This window comes from Glycine soja, chromosome 9 (assembly GCF_004193775.1).
Source record: "Glycine soja cultivar W05 chromosome 9, ASM419377v2, whole genome shotgun sequence".
Classification (NCBI taxonomy): Eukaryota; Viridiplantae; Streptophyta; class Magnoliopsida; order Fabales; family Fabaceae; genus Glycine; species Glycine soja.
The window spans coordinates 32,943,461-32,960,800 of NC_041010.1; the positions used below are offsets into that span (position 1 = coordinate 32,943,461).

Genomic DNA, 17,340 nt, shown 5'->3' on the forward strand with positions numbered 1-17,340 from the left:
TCAATCTGAGTGTAGCCTTGAGCAACAAGTCTGGCCTTGTTTCTGGTTATAACACCTTCTTCATTGGTCTTGTTCTTGAAGATCCACTTGGTGCCAATTACATTAGTTCCCTCGGGTCTAGGAACTAGCTCCCAAACTTCATTCCTTTTGAATTGCTCCAATTCTTCTTGCATAGCATTGATCCAGAACTCATCAGTCAGTGCCTCTTTCACATTCTTGGGCTCAATTTTGGAGACAAAGCATGAATTGGAGACAATCTCAATCTCCCTTGATCTTGTAGTGACCCCTCTGTTTGGATCTCCTATAATCAGCTCCTTGGGGTGCATCTTCTGGATTCTAATGGAGGGTTTCTTGTCAGGTTGGTTGATGTTTGGTTCATCTGTAGCAGAATCAGAGTTTTCTGCATTTTCTGCACTTTTAGCTGTATCTGCTACATTGTCTCCCGATGTTCTGACATCTTCTTCGACATCCTTCTTTCTTGCTGGAGTTAGATCATCAACAACCACATTGATGGATTCCATCACAGTTCTGGTTCTGGAATTGAATACTCTATATGCTCTGCTGTTTGTAGAGTATCCCAGGAATATTCCTGCATCACTCTTGGGATCCATCTTTCTCCTTTGCTCTCTATCTGCCAAGATGTAACATGGACTTCCAAAGATGTGGAAGTGCTTGACAGTTGGCTTCCTCCCTTTCCAGATTTCATACAGTGTGGTTGGAGTCCCTCTTCTAAGTGTGACTCTGTTGTGGATGTAGCATGCTGTGTTCATGGCTTCAGCCCAGAGATTATAGGGAAGTTCTTTGGCATGAAGCATGACCCTAGCAGCTTCTTGCAAAGTCCTGTTTTTCCTTTCAACTATGCCATTTTGTTGTGGTGTAATGGCTGCAGAGAACTCATGAGTGATGCCTTCAGATGTGCAGAATTCAGTAAACCTGCTGTTTTCAAACTCTCTGCCATGGTCACTCCTGATTCTCTTGATGACACAGTCTTTTTCTCTTTGAAGTCTTAGACTCAACTCCTTGAATACTTCAAAGGTGTCTGATTTCTCTCTGATAAAGTTGACCCAGGTAAATCTGGAGAAATCATCCACAACAACATAGGCATACCTCTTTCCTCCAAGGCTTTCAACTTGCATAGGCCCCATCAAGTCCATGTGAAGTAGTTCCAGCACCCTGGAAGTGGTCTGATGTTGAAGCTTCTGGTGGGACATCTTGACTTGCTTTCCAATCTGACATTCACCACAGATTCTGCCTTCTTCTATTTTCAGATTGGGAATGCCTCTAACAGCACCTTTGTCAATGATTTTCTTCATGCCTCTTAAGTGCAGATGTCCAAATCTTTGATGCCATATTCTGACTTCATCTTCTTTGGAGGATAGACATGTGGAGGAGTAACTGGTTTCTTGAGGTGTCCATAGGTAACAGTTGTCCTTTGATCTGCTGCCCTTCATTAGAACTTCACTCTTCTCATTTTTCACCAAGCATTCTGACTTTGTGAAGTTTACATTGAATCCTTCATCACACAACTGACTGATGCTGATCAAGTTTGCAGTCAGTCCCTTCACCAGCAGTACTTTGTCCAGACTAGGAAGTCCATCATGGGCTAGCTTTCCCATTCCAGTGATCTTTCCTTTAGAGCCATCTCCAAATGTCACATAGCTAGTGGAGCAAGGTTCAATGTTCACCAGGAATTCTTTAACTCCTGTCATGTGTCTGGAACAGCCGCTATCTAGGTACCAATCTTCCTTAGCTGATGCTCTAAGTGAAGTATGAACAACAAGACTAACAGTCTTGTGTTTTGGAACCCACACCATCTTCCTTCCACTGCTGCTACTTTGAGTTCCATGATGTGGATGGCCATGTAAATGATAGCAAAAGGGCTTTATGTGACCATACTTGCCACAGTAGTGACACCTCCACTTCTTTCTTTTGCTCCTTTTCTGTTGCGTTCCATGATGTCGAGACCGATGTTGTGACATCGTGGCTCCAGTGCTGTTTTTGGCAGGAACAAATTCTGTCATGGTTATTCTGCCAGCAGATTTATGATTAAACCCAAGTCCTCTCTGGTTTCCAACATTCTTCCCAAGCTGTAGCACTTCATCAAGCATATCTGAGCCTTTATTCAGCATCTTTATTGATTTTGTCATGTTTTCCAGTTTAGAGTTCAGAAAACCAACTTCTCCTTTAAGCTCAGAGATCTCCTCTTCATGTGCCTCCTTCTCAGCCTCCAGATTTGCAATGACCTTCTTTAGTTGTGCTTCTTGCTGAAGAATCTTCTCACTTTTGATGCATAGTTCTTTATAGGATATAGCAAGCTCATCAAAAGTGATTTCACTATCTGTATCACTTGAATCTTCAGCAGATTCAAATCTCCCAGTGAGTGCATTCACATCTCTGTCAGAATCACTTTCTTGTTCACTCTCTGTATCATCAGACCGACATACAGACAGTCCTTTCCTCTGCTTCTTGAGATGAGTGGGACATTCAGCTATGATGTGTCCATAGCCTTCACACCCATGGCATTGAATTCCTTTGCTGTGACTGGGCTTTTCATCTGACCTTTTCTGGTATTTACTACCTTTCCTGATGTCGAAAGGGATGTTCCGGACATGTGGTTTCTGCCTCCTGTCCATTCTGTTCAGCACTTTGTTGAACTGCTTTCCAAGGAGCACAACTGCGTTAGTCAGACCTTCATCAGTATCCAGGTCATACTCATCTTCTTCTCCTTCATCATTGGATACGAATGCCAGATTCTTGCTCTTCTTTTCAGTCCTATCCGAGAGTCCTAGCTCAAAGGTTTGAAGGGAACCAATGAGTTCATCTACTCTCATGTTGCAAATGTCTTGGGCCTCCTCTATTGCAGTGACTTTCATGTCAAATCTCTTAGGCAAAGATCTGAGGATCTTTCTCACCAGCTTTTCATCTGTCATCCTTTCTCCCAAGGCAGTGCAAGCATTGGCAATTTCAAGAATGTTCATGTGGAAGTCATGAATACACTCTTCCTCCTTCATCTTCAGATTTTCGAATTTTGTAGCCAATAGTTGCAATCTGGACATCTTCACTTTGGAGGTTCCTTCATGAGTGGTTTTCAGGATCTCCCATGCATCCTTGGCCACTGTGCATGTGTTGATTAGTCTGAAGATATTCTTGTCAACTCCATTGAATAGAGCATTCAAGGCTTTGGAGTTTCCAAGTGCCAATTCGTCTTCTTCTTTTGTCCAGTCTTCTTCTGGCTTCAATCCATCAGTGGGCTTTCCTTCAGTGTCCAGCATCTTGGGATGTTCCCAGCCTTTGATGACAGCTTTCCAGGTTCTGCTATCCAGTGATTTGAGGAAGGCCACCATCCTTGCTTTCCAGTATTCATAGTTGGTTCCATCCAGAATTGGTGGTCTGTTCACTGGTCCTCCTTCTTTCTCCATGTTCATCAGAATTTATCTCCCTAGATCTCACTCAGTGATTTCGAGTGCCTGCTCTGATACCAATTGAAATTCTGATACAGAGGTCAGATGTCGTACCAGATGTCACGACATCACGCTTCAGAACATGGAGATTATATTTGACTGTATGAACAGATTAAACAAGTAAATAACACAAGAGAATTGTTAACCCAGTTCGGTGCAACCTCACCTACATCTGGGGGCTACCAAGCCAGGGAGGAAATCCACTAAAATAGTGTTAGTTCGAAGATCTAACAGCCACTGTTTACAACCTTCTCACCTAACCACTACCCGTGCAACCTCTACCTAAGAGCCACTCTTAGATATGAGAACCCCTCTCACTCCCTCTCAATCACTCTCCCGTGTTTACAATTAAATCGAATACACACCAGAGATTACTCTCTGAACAAAAGAGATCAACTCTACACACTATAGAGATCAACTCTACACACTCAGGTCCAACACTTGATGTTAGAGCAACATCAAGGTGGCTCACAAAACACTCAAGTCCCAAAACTCACAAAATAACTCTTCAATCCCGGACTTGATAGAAAACTCGTGCAGCCTTCATGTTTATATAGCAGTGTGCGTATCTGGGCTGCAATTACTTGTGCTGGATGAGATCTATCATTCTCCTGAAAATCTGCACTTAAAGATCTAAAAGATAAAGTTTGATCTTTTAGTTTTTATCTTTAATCTTTAATCCCTGAACGATCTATTCAAGTTTGTAATTCGAACTTTAATTATCTTTTAATTCGTTCCTAGAGATAGATCGTCTAATCTGTTGTTAACTGCACAATAATCTGTTAAAGAGATAACAGATTTATGTGTCCAGTATTTTCGGGCAGGATGTCCTGGACATTGTATCCGACATCGTGGATCCTGCACACTCTGTTAAAGGTATAACAGATTTATGTGTCCAGTATTTTCGGGCAGGATGTCCTGGACATTGTATCCGACATCGTGGATCCTGCAGCTTCAATTCTTCATTTGACATTTTATCTTGCCTTGTGCATTGTGCAGCCCGATCTGATTCCTTGACATAACGTTGGACATCATGTGCAGCAACTCCAGCTTTCCTTCATTGTCTAAGTGCTTATGTTTTAACAAAATTTTAGCCAATCTTTTAAAACTCAGTAGAGCTAAGCACTAACAGATATCCTTGTACGTTGACATAAATAATAGGATATTTTACACATATGCATGTGCATGAATGTGGTACATTAAACGTGTGCATGAGTTCGTTCTAAATTGGAAGGATTAGCATGTCATTTTTGTGTTAAGATAAGCATTATCTTGTAAGACTAACTTCCCAAAATGTTTGTCCTCGCAGGAAATGGCTCTGAGAAAGTTTCCTGCAAAGAGATCCAGAAAGGACAAAGCGGCTGAAGGGACCAATGCCGCTCCTGAGTATGACAGCCATCGCTTACGGAGTGCTGAACACCAGCAGCGTTTCGAGGCCATCAAAGGATGGTCATTCCATCGGGAGAGACGCGTCCAACTCAGGGACGATGAGTATACCGACTTCCAGGAAGAGATAGTTCGTCGACGGTGGGCATCGCTGGTTACCCCCATGGCCAAGTTTGACCCAGACATAGTCCTGGAATTTTATGCCAATGCTTGGCCTACACAGGAGGGTGTGCGGGATATGCGATCTTGGGTGAGGGGTCAGTGGATCCCTTTCGATGCTGATGCCCTCAGCCAGTTCCTGGGATATCCTTTAGTGCTGGAGGAGGGCCAGGAGTGCGAGTATGGCCAAAGGAGGAATCGAGCCGATGGGTTTGATGAGGAGGCCATCGCCCAGTTGCTGTGTATACCGGGGCAGGATTTTGCCCAGACTGCTGCTGGGAGACAGGTGTGGATCATGCACACCAACATGACTACCCTGACCCAGATATGGATGACATTGCTGCTCAACAACATCCAGCCTAGCGATCATAATTCCGACCTCCCCATGTCGAAGTGTCAGCTGGTGTATGCCATTCTGACGCGGATGAGCGTTCATGTGGCTCAGTTGATCGCTAATGCCATTTATCTATTTGCAGGTATGCCACCTACCAGGCACCCTTTAGACCCAGATAATTCTAACAGGGCCTTGGGTTTTCCGGGATTGATCACGGGTCTCTGCCAATCGTTCGGGGTTCCTGTCGCACCCAGTAAGGTGATCCAACTGCCGATCACCCGCGCTTTCATAGAGAAGTATTGCACAGCTAGACAGGCACAGGGTGGCGACCCTCAGGCCCCAGATGCACCGCCGCCACCTCCTCAGGCTAACCCAACTGGATCATTTAACATGGAGCGGTATTTACGGCATTGGGTTCGCCAGCAGGCGGCCAACCACCGGACGCACGTGCAGACCCATGACTCTATATCAGCTTAGCCTCAGCCTGCAGAGCCAGGGTTTTGCTTCTTTTCCATGCCCTACTCCGGATCAGTTCAGGGCAGAGGTCGCATGGCCCAGAGATTGTCCTGAGGCCCAGGCAGGGGAGGCACCCGCAGAGGCTCCCGACGAGGCAGATGTGGCCCGCGAGGACGAGGAGATGACCGATTTGCTTGATTTCTTAGGAGGGAGCGGAGCCACATGATTGGGAGATCCCTAGATCCATATTCTTTTTTATGTTTCCTCTTTTTTTCTGTTATATATCATTTTATTTTTGTTTAACTGAGGGACTAACGTTTGTTTCGTTTTGATTGACTTTTGTTTTGTGCATACATGTCGTTTGAACTATTACGTTAGTATTTACTTCGTTGTTGTCAATAGTGTCTGTTGAAATTCTGGAATCGCGTAGAATTTTTCATTTAGGAATGTTGTCCAAAATAAAAATAAAATGAACCAAAATCATGATAAAAAGAAAGAAGCGTTGTGAATAAAATGTCTACGTATATAAAGAAAAAGAAAAAATGTTTTTTAAAAGGAAAATGTGTATAGAAGGATTTTTGTGTGTAAATGATGCGTGGAAAAGAATTCTCGTGTGTGTGAGCAACGAGTGTATATAAAGAAACTTTTGTATGAACCACAGGTGTATGTTAGGAAAAATGAAAAAATCTTCGAACATGAATAGGGTTTGTATATAGACTGTGTGACATAAAGAAAAAGAGTTCTGATGTGTATACAAAAAAGGGTTCATCATGTATAGGAATGAAAGTGTACAAAGAAAAGTTTTCTCACAAATAGCAATGGGTGTATAATTTTGTGAATATAAAAATGAAACAAAAAGGAAAAAGAAAGAAAGACCTCGAAGGTCGACATGTTATGGTTAGGAAGAATAAATCATTCGTAGAGAGCAAACGTATCTTTTGGAAACAAGAGACTAACGCTAAGAGTTTATTTTCCTGAATAACCGAGATAAGAATGGATGAATTCGTTGAACTGATGAAAGAACACAATTTGGAAATGTTGGGTCTGCTTGTGTAAGTTCCCAACCATAGTATCACAATGCCATAAACGGGATGCTTGAGTGCCCACCTGGCTGTGGCCATGACAAATTTTGCACGTTGTTTTCAAATCATCATTGTTGCGCGTGCCTTGTGGAATAATATGGAAGTTCGACCCGAGACCGACACCTTGACACACGAATTTGCTTTGCCCCAGATATCAAGATCGGGCTCCCACGATAAAAGACCCCATTGAGACACAACCTTAGACTATTTTGAACCTTGGCCTGTGAAAAGAATCCTCATCCTTTCCCCCGAAGCAAAGGACAGCGGAATCCCATCAAGGGAGAGCAAATAGAATGCTAAAACCCGATTTCCCAATGAAAAGAAAGAAAAGAATGAAAAAAAAGAAAAATAATAATTCCCGGTCAAAGGGCGGAAGAAAGTGAAAAGGAAAAGATCGGAGGAAAACAGAATAATTGAAATTCTGATACTGGGGACAGATGTCGTACAGGATGTCACGACATCACGCTTCAGAACATGCAGATTGTATTTGACCGTATGAACAGGTTAAACAAGTAAATGACACAAGAGAATTGTTAACCCAGTTCGGTGCAACCTCACCTACATCTGGGGGCTACCAAGCCAGGGAGGAAATCCACTAAAATAGTGTTAGTTCGAAGATCTAACAGCCACTGTTTACAACCTTCTCACCTAACCACTACCCGTGCGACCTCTACCTAAGAGCCACTCTTAGATATGAGAACCCCTCTCACTCCCTCTCAAACACTCTCCCGTGTTTACAATTAAATCAAAGACACACCAGAGATTGCTCTCTGAACAATAGAGATCAACTCCACACACTATAGAGATCAACTCTACACACTATAGAGATCAACTCTACACACTCAGGTCCAACACTTGATGTTAGAGTAACATCAAGGTGGCTCACAAAACACTCAAGTCCCAAAACTCACAAAATAACTCTTCAATCCCGGACTTGGTACAGAACTCGTGCAGCCTTCATGTTTATATAGCAGTGTGCGTATCTGGGCTGCAACTACTTGTGCTGGATGAGATCTATCATTTTCCTGAAAATCTGCACTTAAAGATCTAAAAGATACAGTTTGATCTTTTAGTTTTTATCTTTAATCTTTAATCCCTGAACGAACTCTTCTAGTTTGTAATTCGAACTTTAATTATCTTTTAATTCGTTCCTAAAGATAGATCGTCTAATCTGTTGCTAACTGCACAATAATCTGTTAAAGATATAACAGATTTATGTGTCCAGTATTTTCGGGCAAGATGTCCTGGACATCGTATCCGACATCGTGGATCCTGCAGCTTCAATTCTTCATTTGACTTTTATCTTGCCTTGTGCATTGTGCAGCAACTCCAGTATTTTCGGGCAGGATGTCCTGGACATTGTATCCGACATCGTGGATCCTGCAGCTTCAATTCTTCATTTGACATTTTATCTTGCCTTATGCATTGTGCAGCCCGATCTTATTCCTTTACATAACGTTGGACATCATGTGCAGCAACTCCAGCTTTCCTTCATTGTCTAAGTGCTTATGTTTTAACAAAATCTTAGCCAATCTTTTAAAACTCAGTAGAGCTAAGCACTAACAATCTCCCCCTTTGGAAAATTTTGTCTAAAACATACTTAGACACTTCCTGAGCAGGTACGAGCAGTTATGCAAGTGAGATCAGCAACTTTCATTATCAGAGTAATCAAGCACAGCGGTATCTGTAGTGGTAACAGCAAAATTCTGCAAGTTGCAAGTCGTTTCCAGGATGTCAAGACATCTCACGTGACATCAGCTTTCTGCTCCCCCTGTCTCCATGCTCTTACTGCAGCATCTTCTATCAGCTACTAGTCTTTTCCAAGATGTCAAGACATCTCATGTGACATCAGCTTTCTGCTCCCCCTGTCTCCATGCACTTACTGCAGCATCTTCTATTCCAGTAGCTTACATCAGTCATCAGCAGCAGCAGTCTCCCCCTCAAGATCATATACATACAACTCCCCCTCAAAATCATGAATCATGCATACACCACCGTATCCTACTACTCAACATCATACATCATGACTACTATTGCATACATAGAGTCCTACTACTCAGAATCATAAATCATGCATAATACTATTAATATTATTACTCCCCCTTTTTAGACAGAATTTGACAAAAGTAGAATGCATGAACTTAAAGTGCAAATATTACAGACCAATAACTAGTACAAGTAAAAGAAAAAATAAAGGTCTGATGGTCATGGGGTGGCTTCAGAATCATCATCATCTGATTCTGTATCCTCTGCTGCATCTTCCTCTTCATCAGCTGCTTCTTCTTCTTCCTCAGCTGCTTCTTCTTCTTCCTCAGCTGCTTCACCATCATCAATGCCACTGTCTGAGAGTCTTTTGATCAGCCGTTCCAGCTCCATTTTCTTCTCTGTGGTGGCTTTGATGGTTGCTTCCAGCACCTTGCATGTGTCCTTGAGTTCAGCAATCAAAGCATCCTTGGACACAGCACCTGAAGCAGCAGCTTTCCCTGATGTCGAGACAATGTCTGGGACATGTGTCCCCTCAAACAGTTTGTAATGCAGGGATAGAGGAGATTCTCTCTTCATCACAGAGTCAATGTTGTTTAAGATATTGGGATGTTGATTCAACATAATGCCACACAATACAGTTGGGAAGGCAATGGGTAATTTGACAGCAAAAGATTCTGAATGCTTAACAGTTTGATCAAAAATATAGTTTCCAAAATTAAATTTGGACTTGGTTCCAACAGCATACAGAAATTTACCCAAACCTGTGGCAACAGTGGAAGTATGATTGGTGGGTACCCAGTTTGCAGCGCCAATCCTATGCAGAATTGCATACTTCACACTCAGCTTCCCTGCAGAAAGCTTCCCTTTCTTTGGCCAATGCTGGACCTGTTTGGCAGTGATTTCCTTGGCAATTTGATGCTCAGAAACAGTAATATCCACCACTCCATCTGTTGGTCTGCCTAGGTATTTGTTGATTACAGCAGGGGAGAATCTAACACATTTTCCTCTGACAAATACTTTTTGATACTCATCACTCTTTCTGTTTGTTATGTCAGAGGGAATGTTGACAATGAATTCCCTGACTAGGCTTTCATAAGAGTCTCCCAACTTGGTGACTGTCTTCAGTAGTCCAGCAGCCTTGATGAGGTCCATGATCTCCTTGCAAGCCAAGGCATCTCTTCCCAGTTCTCTTTCTAAGGCAAGTCTGCGTTGATATACAAATTTCCACCTTTCAACATTGCCAATGGAGTGGAATGAAATGTTGTCCAATGGTGCATCAGGGACATTTTCAGGCACCTTTTTCCCTGATTTCTTGGCCCTCTTGATGTCGGGAACATCTAGTTCGACATCATAATCAGAATCAGATGAGGAAATTTCTTTCCTCTTCTTGGAAGAGATTGCAACTTTGCTCCGTCTGGATGTGGTAGGAGTGATTGGAGTGCTCTTCTTCTGTGCCATAGTTTTGATTCGTCCAGACCTCTTAATGGGGGTTTTCCCTTTTCTGCTTTGTAACCTTTCTGCAATGCCTGGTGCCAACCTGTTGGCAATGGGTTCCTCATCAGATTCTACTTCTTCAAGGTCAATGAGGTCACCTGGAGAAGGTTCTGGTGCCCGTGGTGCAGGGGTCTCCTCTGTGGCTTGATCTTCTTCTTCTGTTGATTCCTCTTCACTGGGTGAAGGGAGGGCTTCAGCATTTGGAGTGGAAGATGTTGGAACATCTTTATCAGCATCAGGCACAGAAACATTTGGGGTGGAAGATGTTGGGACATCTTCATCAGCTTCAGGGACAGAAGCATTTTTCAAAATGCTACTCACAATACTGCGGATCTTCTCGTCCATCTCCGTGTCTACTTCCCTAGGACTTGTTCCAAGGCTAGGGTTTTCAGAAATCTTCACACCCTGTTGTCGTTTGGGGACCAGTTTTTCAGGAACAGGGGCTGAACCAGGAATCATTTGTATGGGCTGGATATTGAATTCAGGTCGTTCCTGGTTTGATGGTGCTTTGGTGGATGATGGAGATGATGGTACAGAGGGTGAACCAGGAGCTGAAGTTTCTTTTGGTGAGGTAGCCATGGAAAAGTAGAGCTTTTGAAATGGTTTCGTGAAATTCCGAGAGGTGTTGGGAAATGCTGATGAAAACAAGAATGCCACGAAAATATAAATTTGAATGAAGAATGTAGAGGGACGTGTGAAGCAACGGTCGAATTCGTTTTGGCTCAGTAGTGAACGTGCTATTAATGTTAAGTGAGACGTTTGAGCACGTTCAGATAGCAGTAGCTGCTATAATTCCTCTAGCAGACAAATGCCCAGCTTGCCCCTCAGTTTTTCAAACTGATTTGCATCCAATGCCTTTGTGAAAATATCCGCTATTTGTTCCTCAGTGTCAACATGCTCCAGTGTGATAACTTTATCATCAACAAGCTCTCTAATATAGTGATGTCTAATGTCAATGTGCTTGGTTCTGCTGTGTTGAACAGGATTTTTAGAAATATTAATAGCACTCAAGTTGTCACAGTACAATGTCATGACATCTTGTTCGACATTGTACTCCTTGAGCATCTGCTTCATCCAAACTAGTTGTGAACAGCTGCTTCCTGCTGCAATATATTCTGCTTCTGCAGTAGATAGGGACACACAATTCTGCTTCTTGCTGAACCATGAAATAAGATTGTTGCCCAGATAGAAGCATCCACCAGAAGTGCTTTTTCTGTCATCTGCACTTCCAGCCCAATCAGCATCACAATACCCAACCAGCATTGAATCTGAACAATGACAGTACATAATCCCATAGTCACTGGTGCCATTTACATATTTCAGAATTCTCTTTACTTGATTCAAGTGACTTATCTTGGGATTGGCTTGATATCTTGCACAAACACCTACTGCATAGGTGATGTCAGGTCTACTAGCTGTTAAATATAGTAAGCTCCCAATCATGCTTCTGTACAGACTTTGATCAACACTGGTGCCAGCTTCATCTTTTGACAGCTTCAAGTGAGTAGGTGCAGGTGTTCTTTTATGGCTGGCATTTTCCATCCCAAACTTCTTGACAATGTTCTTTGCATACTTGCTTTGTGAGAGGAATATGGAGTCTTCCATCTGCTTTACCTGGAGTCCCAGAAAATAAGTCACCTCTCCAACAAGACTCATCTCAAATTCAGATTGCATCTGTTGGACAAAATGTCGAAGCATCTCATTCGACATCCCTCCAAACACAATGTCATCAACATATATCTGTGCTATCATCAAGTTTTCAGCATCTTGTTTGACAAAGAGAGTCTTGTCAATTCCTCCCTTCCTATACCCTTGCTGAGTAAGGAACTCTGTTAGCCTTTCATACCAAGCTCTTGGAGCTTGCTTCAATCCATAGAGAGCCTTCTTGAGCCTGTATACATGATCTGGATGAGTTGGATCTACAAATCCCTTTGGCTGCTCCACATAGGCTTCTTCATTCAGGTATCCATTCAGAAACGCGCTTTTCACATCCATCTGGTACAGCTTGAATTTTAGGATGCAAGCTACGCCAAGTAACAATCTGATGGACTCAAGTCTAGCAACAGGAGCGAAAGTTTCATCAAAGTCTACACCTTCAATCTGAGTGTAGCCTTGAGCAACAAGTCTGGCCTTGTTTCTGGTTATAACACCTTCTTCATTGGTCTTGTTCTTGAAGATCCACTTGGTGCCAATCACATTAGTTCCCTCGGGTCTAGGAACTAGCTCCCAAACTTCATTCCTTTTGAATTGCTCCAATTCTTCTTGCATAGCATTGATCCAGAACTCATCAGTCAGTGCCTCTTTCACATTCTTGGGCTCAATTTTGGAGACGAAGCATGAATTGGAGACAATCTCCATCTCCCTTGATCTTGTAGTGACTCCTCTGTTTGGATCTCCTATAATCAACTCCTTGGGGTGCATCTTCTGGATTCTAATGGAGGGTCTCTTGTCAGGTTGATTGATGTTTGATTCATCTGTAGCAGCATCAGCGTTTTCTGCATTTTCTGCACTTTTAGCTGTATCTGCTACATTGTCTCCCGATGTTCTGACATCTTCTTCGACATCCTTCTTTCTTGCTGGAGTTAGATCATCAACAACCACATTGATGGATTCCATCACAGTTCTGGTTCTGGAATTGAATACTCTATATGCTCTGCTGTTTGTAGAGTATCCCAAGAATATCCCTGCATCACTCTTGGGATCCATCTTTCTCCTTTGCTCTCTATCTGCCAAAATGTAACATGGACTCCCAAAGATGTGGAAGAGCTTGACAGTTGGCTTCCTCCCTTTCCAGATTTCATACAGTGTGGTTGGAGTTCCTCTTCTAAGTGTGACTCTGTTGTGGATGTAGCATGCTGTGTTCATGGCTTCAGCCCAGAGATTATAGGGAAGTTCTTTGGCATGAAGCATGACCCTAGCAGCTTCTTGCAAAGTCCTGTTTTTCCTTTCAACTATGCCATTTTGTTGTGGTGTAATGGCTGCAGAGAACTCATGAGTGATGCCTTCAGATGTGCAGAATTCAGTAAACCTGCTGTTTTCAAACTCTCTGCCATGGTCACTCCTGATTCTCTTGATGACACAGTCTTTTTCTCTTTGAAGTCTTAGACTCAACTCCTTGAATACTTCAAAGGTGTCTGATTTCTCTCTGATAAAGTTGACCCAGGTAAATCTGGAGAAATCATCCACAACAACATAGGCATACCTCTTTCCTCCAAGGCTTTCAACTTGCATAGGCCCCATCAAGTCCATGTGAAGTAGTTCCAGCACCCTGGAAGTGGTCTGATGTTGAAGCTTCTGGTGGGACATCTTGACTTGCTTTCCAATCTGACATTCACCACAGATTCTGCCTTCTTCTATTTTCAGATTGGGAATGCCTCTAACAGCACCTTTGTCAATGATTTTCTTCATGCCTCTTAAGTGCAGATGTCCAAATCTTTGATGCCATATTCTGACTTCATCTTCTTTGGAGGATAGACATGTGGAGGAGTAACTGGTTTCTTGAGGTGTCCATAGGTAACAGTTGTCCTTTGATCTGCTGCCCTTCATTAGAACTTCACTCTTCTCATTTGTCACCAAGCATTCTGACTTTGTGAAGTTTACATTGAATCCTTCATCACACAACTGACTGATGCTGATCAAGTTTGCAGTCAGTCCCTTCACCAGCAGTACTTTGTCCAGACTAGGAAGTCCATCATGGGCTAGCTTTCCCATTCCAGTGATCTTTCCTTTAGATCCATCTCCAAATGTCACATAGCTAGTGGAGCAAGGTTCAATGTTCACCAGGAATTCTTCAACTCCTGTCATGTGTCTGGAACAGCCGCTATCTAGGTACCAATCTTCCTTAGCTGATGCTCTAAGTGAAGTATGAACAACAAGACTAACAGTCTTGTGTTTTGGAACCCACATCATCTTCCTTCCACCGCTGCTACTTTGAGTTCTATGATGTGGATGGCCATGTAAATGATAGCAAAAGGGCTTTATGTGACCATACTTGCCACAGTAGTGACACCTCCACTTCCTTCTTTTGCTCCTTTTCTGCTGCGTTCCATGATGTCGAGAACGATGTTGTGACATCGTGGCTCCAGTGCTGTTTTTGGCAGGAACAAATTCTGTCATGGCTGTTCTGCCAGCAGATTTATGATTAAATCCAAGTCCTCTCTGGTTTCCTACATTCTTTCCAAGCTGTAGCACCTCATCAAGCAAATCTGAGCCTTTATTCGGCATCTTTATTGATTTTGTCATGTTTTCCAGTTTAGAGTTCAGAAAACCAATTTCTCCTTTAAGTTCAGAGATTTCCTCTTCATGTGCCTCCTTCTCAGCCTCCAGATTTGCAATGACCCTCTTTAGTTGTGCTTCTTGCTGAAGAATCTTCTCACTTTTGATGCATAGTTCTCTATAGGATATAGCAAGCTCATCAAAAGTGATTTCACTATCTGTATCACTTGAATCTTCAGCAGATTCAAATCTCCCAGTGAGTGCATTCACATCTCTGTCAGAATCACTTTCTTGTTCACTCTCTGTATCATCAGACCGACATACAGAAAGTCCTTTCCTCTGCTTCTTGAGATGAGTGGGACATTCAGCTTTGATGTGTCCATAGCCTTCACACCCACGGCATTGAATTCCTTTGCTGTGACTGGGCTTTTCATCTGACTTTCTCTGGTATTCACCACCTTTCCTGATGTCGAGAGAGATGTTCCGGACATGTGGTTTCTGCCTCCTGTCCATTCTGTTCAGCACTTTGTTGAACTGTTTTCCAAGAAACACAACTGCATTAGTCAGACCTTCATCAGTTTCCAGGTCATACTCATCTTCTTCTCCTTCATCATTGGACACGAACGCCAGGTTCTTGCTCTTCTTTTCAGTCCTATCCGAGAGTCCTAGCTCAAAGGTTTGAAGGGAACCAATGAGTTCATCTACTCTCATGTTGCAAATGTCTTGGGCCTCCTCTATTGCAGTGACTTTCATGTCAAATCTCTTAGGCAATGATCTGAGGATCTTTCTCACCAGCTTTTCATCTGTCATCCTTTCTCCCAAGGCAGTGCAAGCATTGGCAATTTCAAGAATGTTCATGTGGAAGTCATGAATACATTCTTCCTCCTTCATCTTCAGATTTTCGAATTTTGTAGCCAATAGTTGCAATCTGGACATCTTCACTTTGGAGGTTCCTTCATGAGTGGTTTTCAGGATCTCCCATGCATCCTTGGCCACAGTGCATGTGTTGATCAGTCTGAAGATATTCTTGTCAACTCCATTGAATAGAGCATTCAAGGCTTTGGAGTTTCCAAGTGCCAATTCGTCTTCTTCTTTTGTCCAGTCTTCTTGTGGCTTCAATTCATTAGTGGGCTTTCCTTCTGTGTCCAGCATCTTGGGATGTTCCCAGCCTTTGATGACAGCTTTCCAGGTTCTGCTATCCAGTGATTTGAGGAAGGCCACCATCCTTGCTTTCCAGTATTCATAGTTGGTTCCATCCAGAATTGGTGGTCTGTTCACTGGTCCTCCTTCTTTCTCCATGTTCATCATAATTTATCTCCCTAGATCTCACTCAGTGATTTCGAGTGCCTGCTCTGATACCAATTGAAATTCTGATACTGGGGACAGATGTCGTACAGGATGTCACGACATCACGCTTCAGAACATGCAGATTGTATTTGACCGTATGAACAGGTTAAACAAGTAAATGACACAAGAGAATTGTTAACCCAGTTCGGTGCAACCTCACCTACATCTGGGGGCTACCAAGCCAGGGAGGAAATCCACTAAAATAGTGTTAGTTCGAAGATCTAACAGCCACTGTTTACAACCTTCTCACCTAACCACTACCCGTGCGACCTCTACCTAAGAGCCACTCTTAGATATGAGAACCCCTCTCACTCCCTCTCAAACACTCTCCCGTGTTTACAATTAAATCAAAGACACACCAGAGATTGCTCTCTGAACAATAGAGATCAACTCCACACACTATAGAGATCAACTCTACACACTATAGAGATCAACTCTACACACTCAGGTCCAACACTTGATGTTAGAGTAACATCAAGGTGGCTCACAAAACACTCAAGTCCCAAAACTCACAAAATAACTCTTCAATCCCGGACTTGGTACAGAACTCGTGCAGCCTTCATGTTTATATAGCAGTGTGCGTATCTGGGCTGCAACTACTTGTGCTGGATGAGATCTATCATTTTCCTGAAAATCTGCACTTAAAGATCTAAAAGATACAGTTTGATCTTTTAGTTTTTATCTTTAATCTTTAATCCCTGAACGAACTCTTCTAGTTTGTAATTCGAACTTTAATTATCTTTTAATTCGTTCCTAAAGATAGATCGTCTAATCTGTTGCTAACTGCACAATAATCTGTTAAAGATATAACAGATTTATGTGTCCAGTATTTTCGGGCAAGATGTCCTGGACATCGTATCCGACATCGTGGATCCTGCAGCTTCAATTCTTCATTTGACTTTTATCTTGCCTTGTGCATTGTGCAGCAACTCCAGTATTTTCGGGCAGGATGTCCTGGACATTGTATCCGACATCGTGGATCCTGCAGCTTCAATTCTTCATTTGACATTTTATCTTGCCTTATGCATTGTGCAGCCCGATCTTATTCCTTTACATAACGTTGGACATCATGTGCAGCAACTCCAGCTTTCCTTCATTGTCTAAGTGCTTATGTTTTAACAAAATCTTAGCCAATCTTTTAAAACTCAGTAGAGCTAAGCACTAACAATAATTATTGATCAATGAAAGAAAGAGAACAGAAGATCCTTAGACCAGATAAAATTTCGGCAAGGTAAATGATTGTCGGCAAAGGAAAACCCATTTTTTTGTGGTTCTTCCTTTGGGATTGCCATTCAAAGTCGCTCTCAACTGGCGATATCCCCCACTTAAACAAAGAGGAAAAGACCGAAACACCCAGCTTCCTCTCCAAAAAAACACTACCCTCGGAAAAATCCTATTGATCTGTGATCGCACGTGTTGA

The 17,340-nt window shown here is 42.6% G+C and overlaps 1 protein-coding gene across 1 annotated transcript; it reads right to left on the reverse strand.

Moving 5' to 3' along the window:
* Positions 1-9,083: 9,083 nt before the first annotated feature.
* On the reverse strand, positions 9,084-11,138 carry LOC114367877 (the record flags this gene model as incomplete). The annotated part of the gene is made up of 1 exon (XM_028325112.1): positions 9,084-11,138. A coding segment is annotated over one exon (2,055 nt), but the record flags the coding sequence as incomplete, so codon positions are not given.
* Between the last annotated feature and the right edge of the window lie 6,202 nt (positions 11,139-17,340).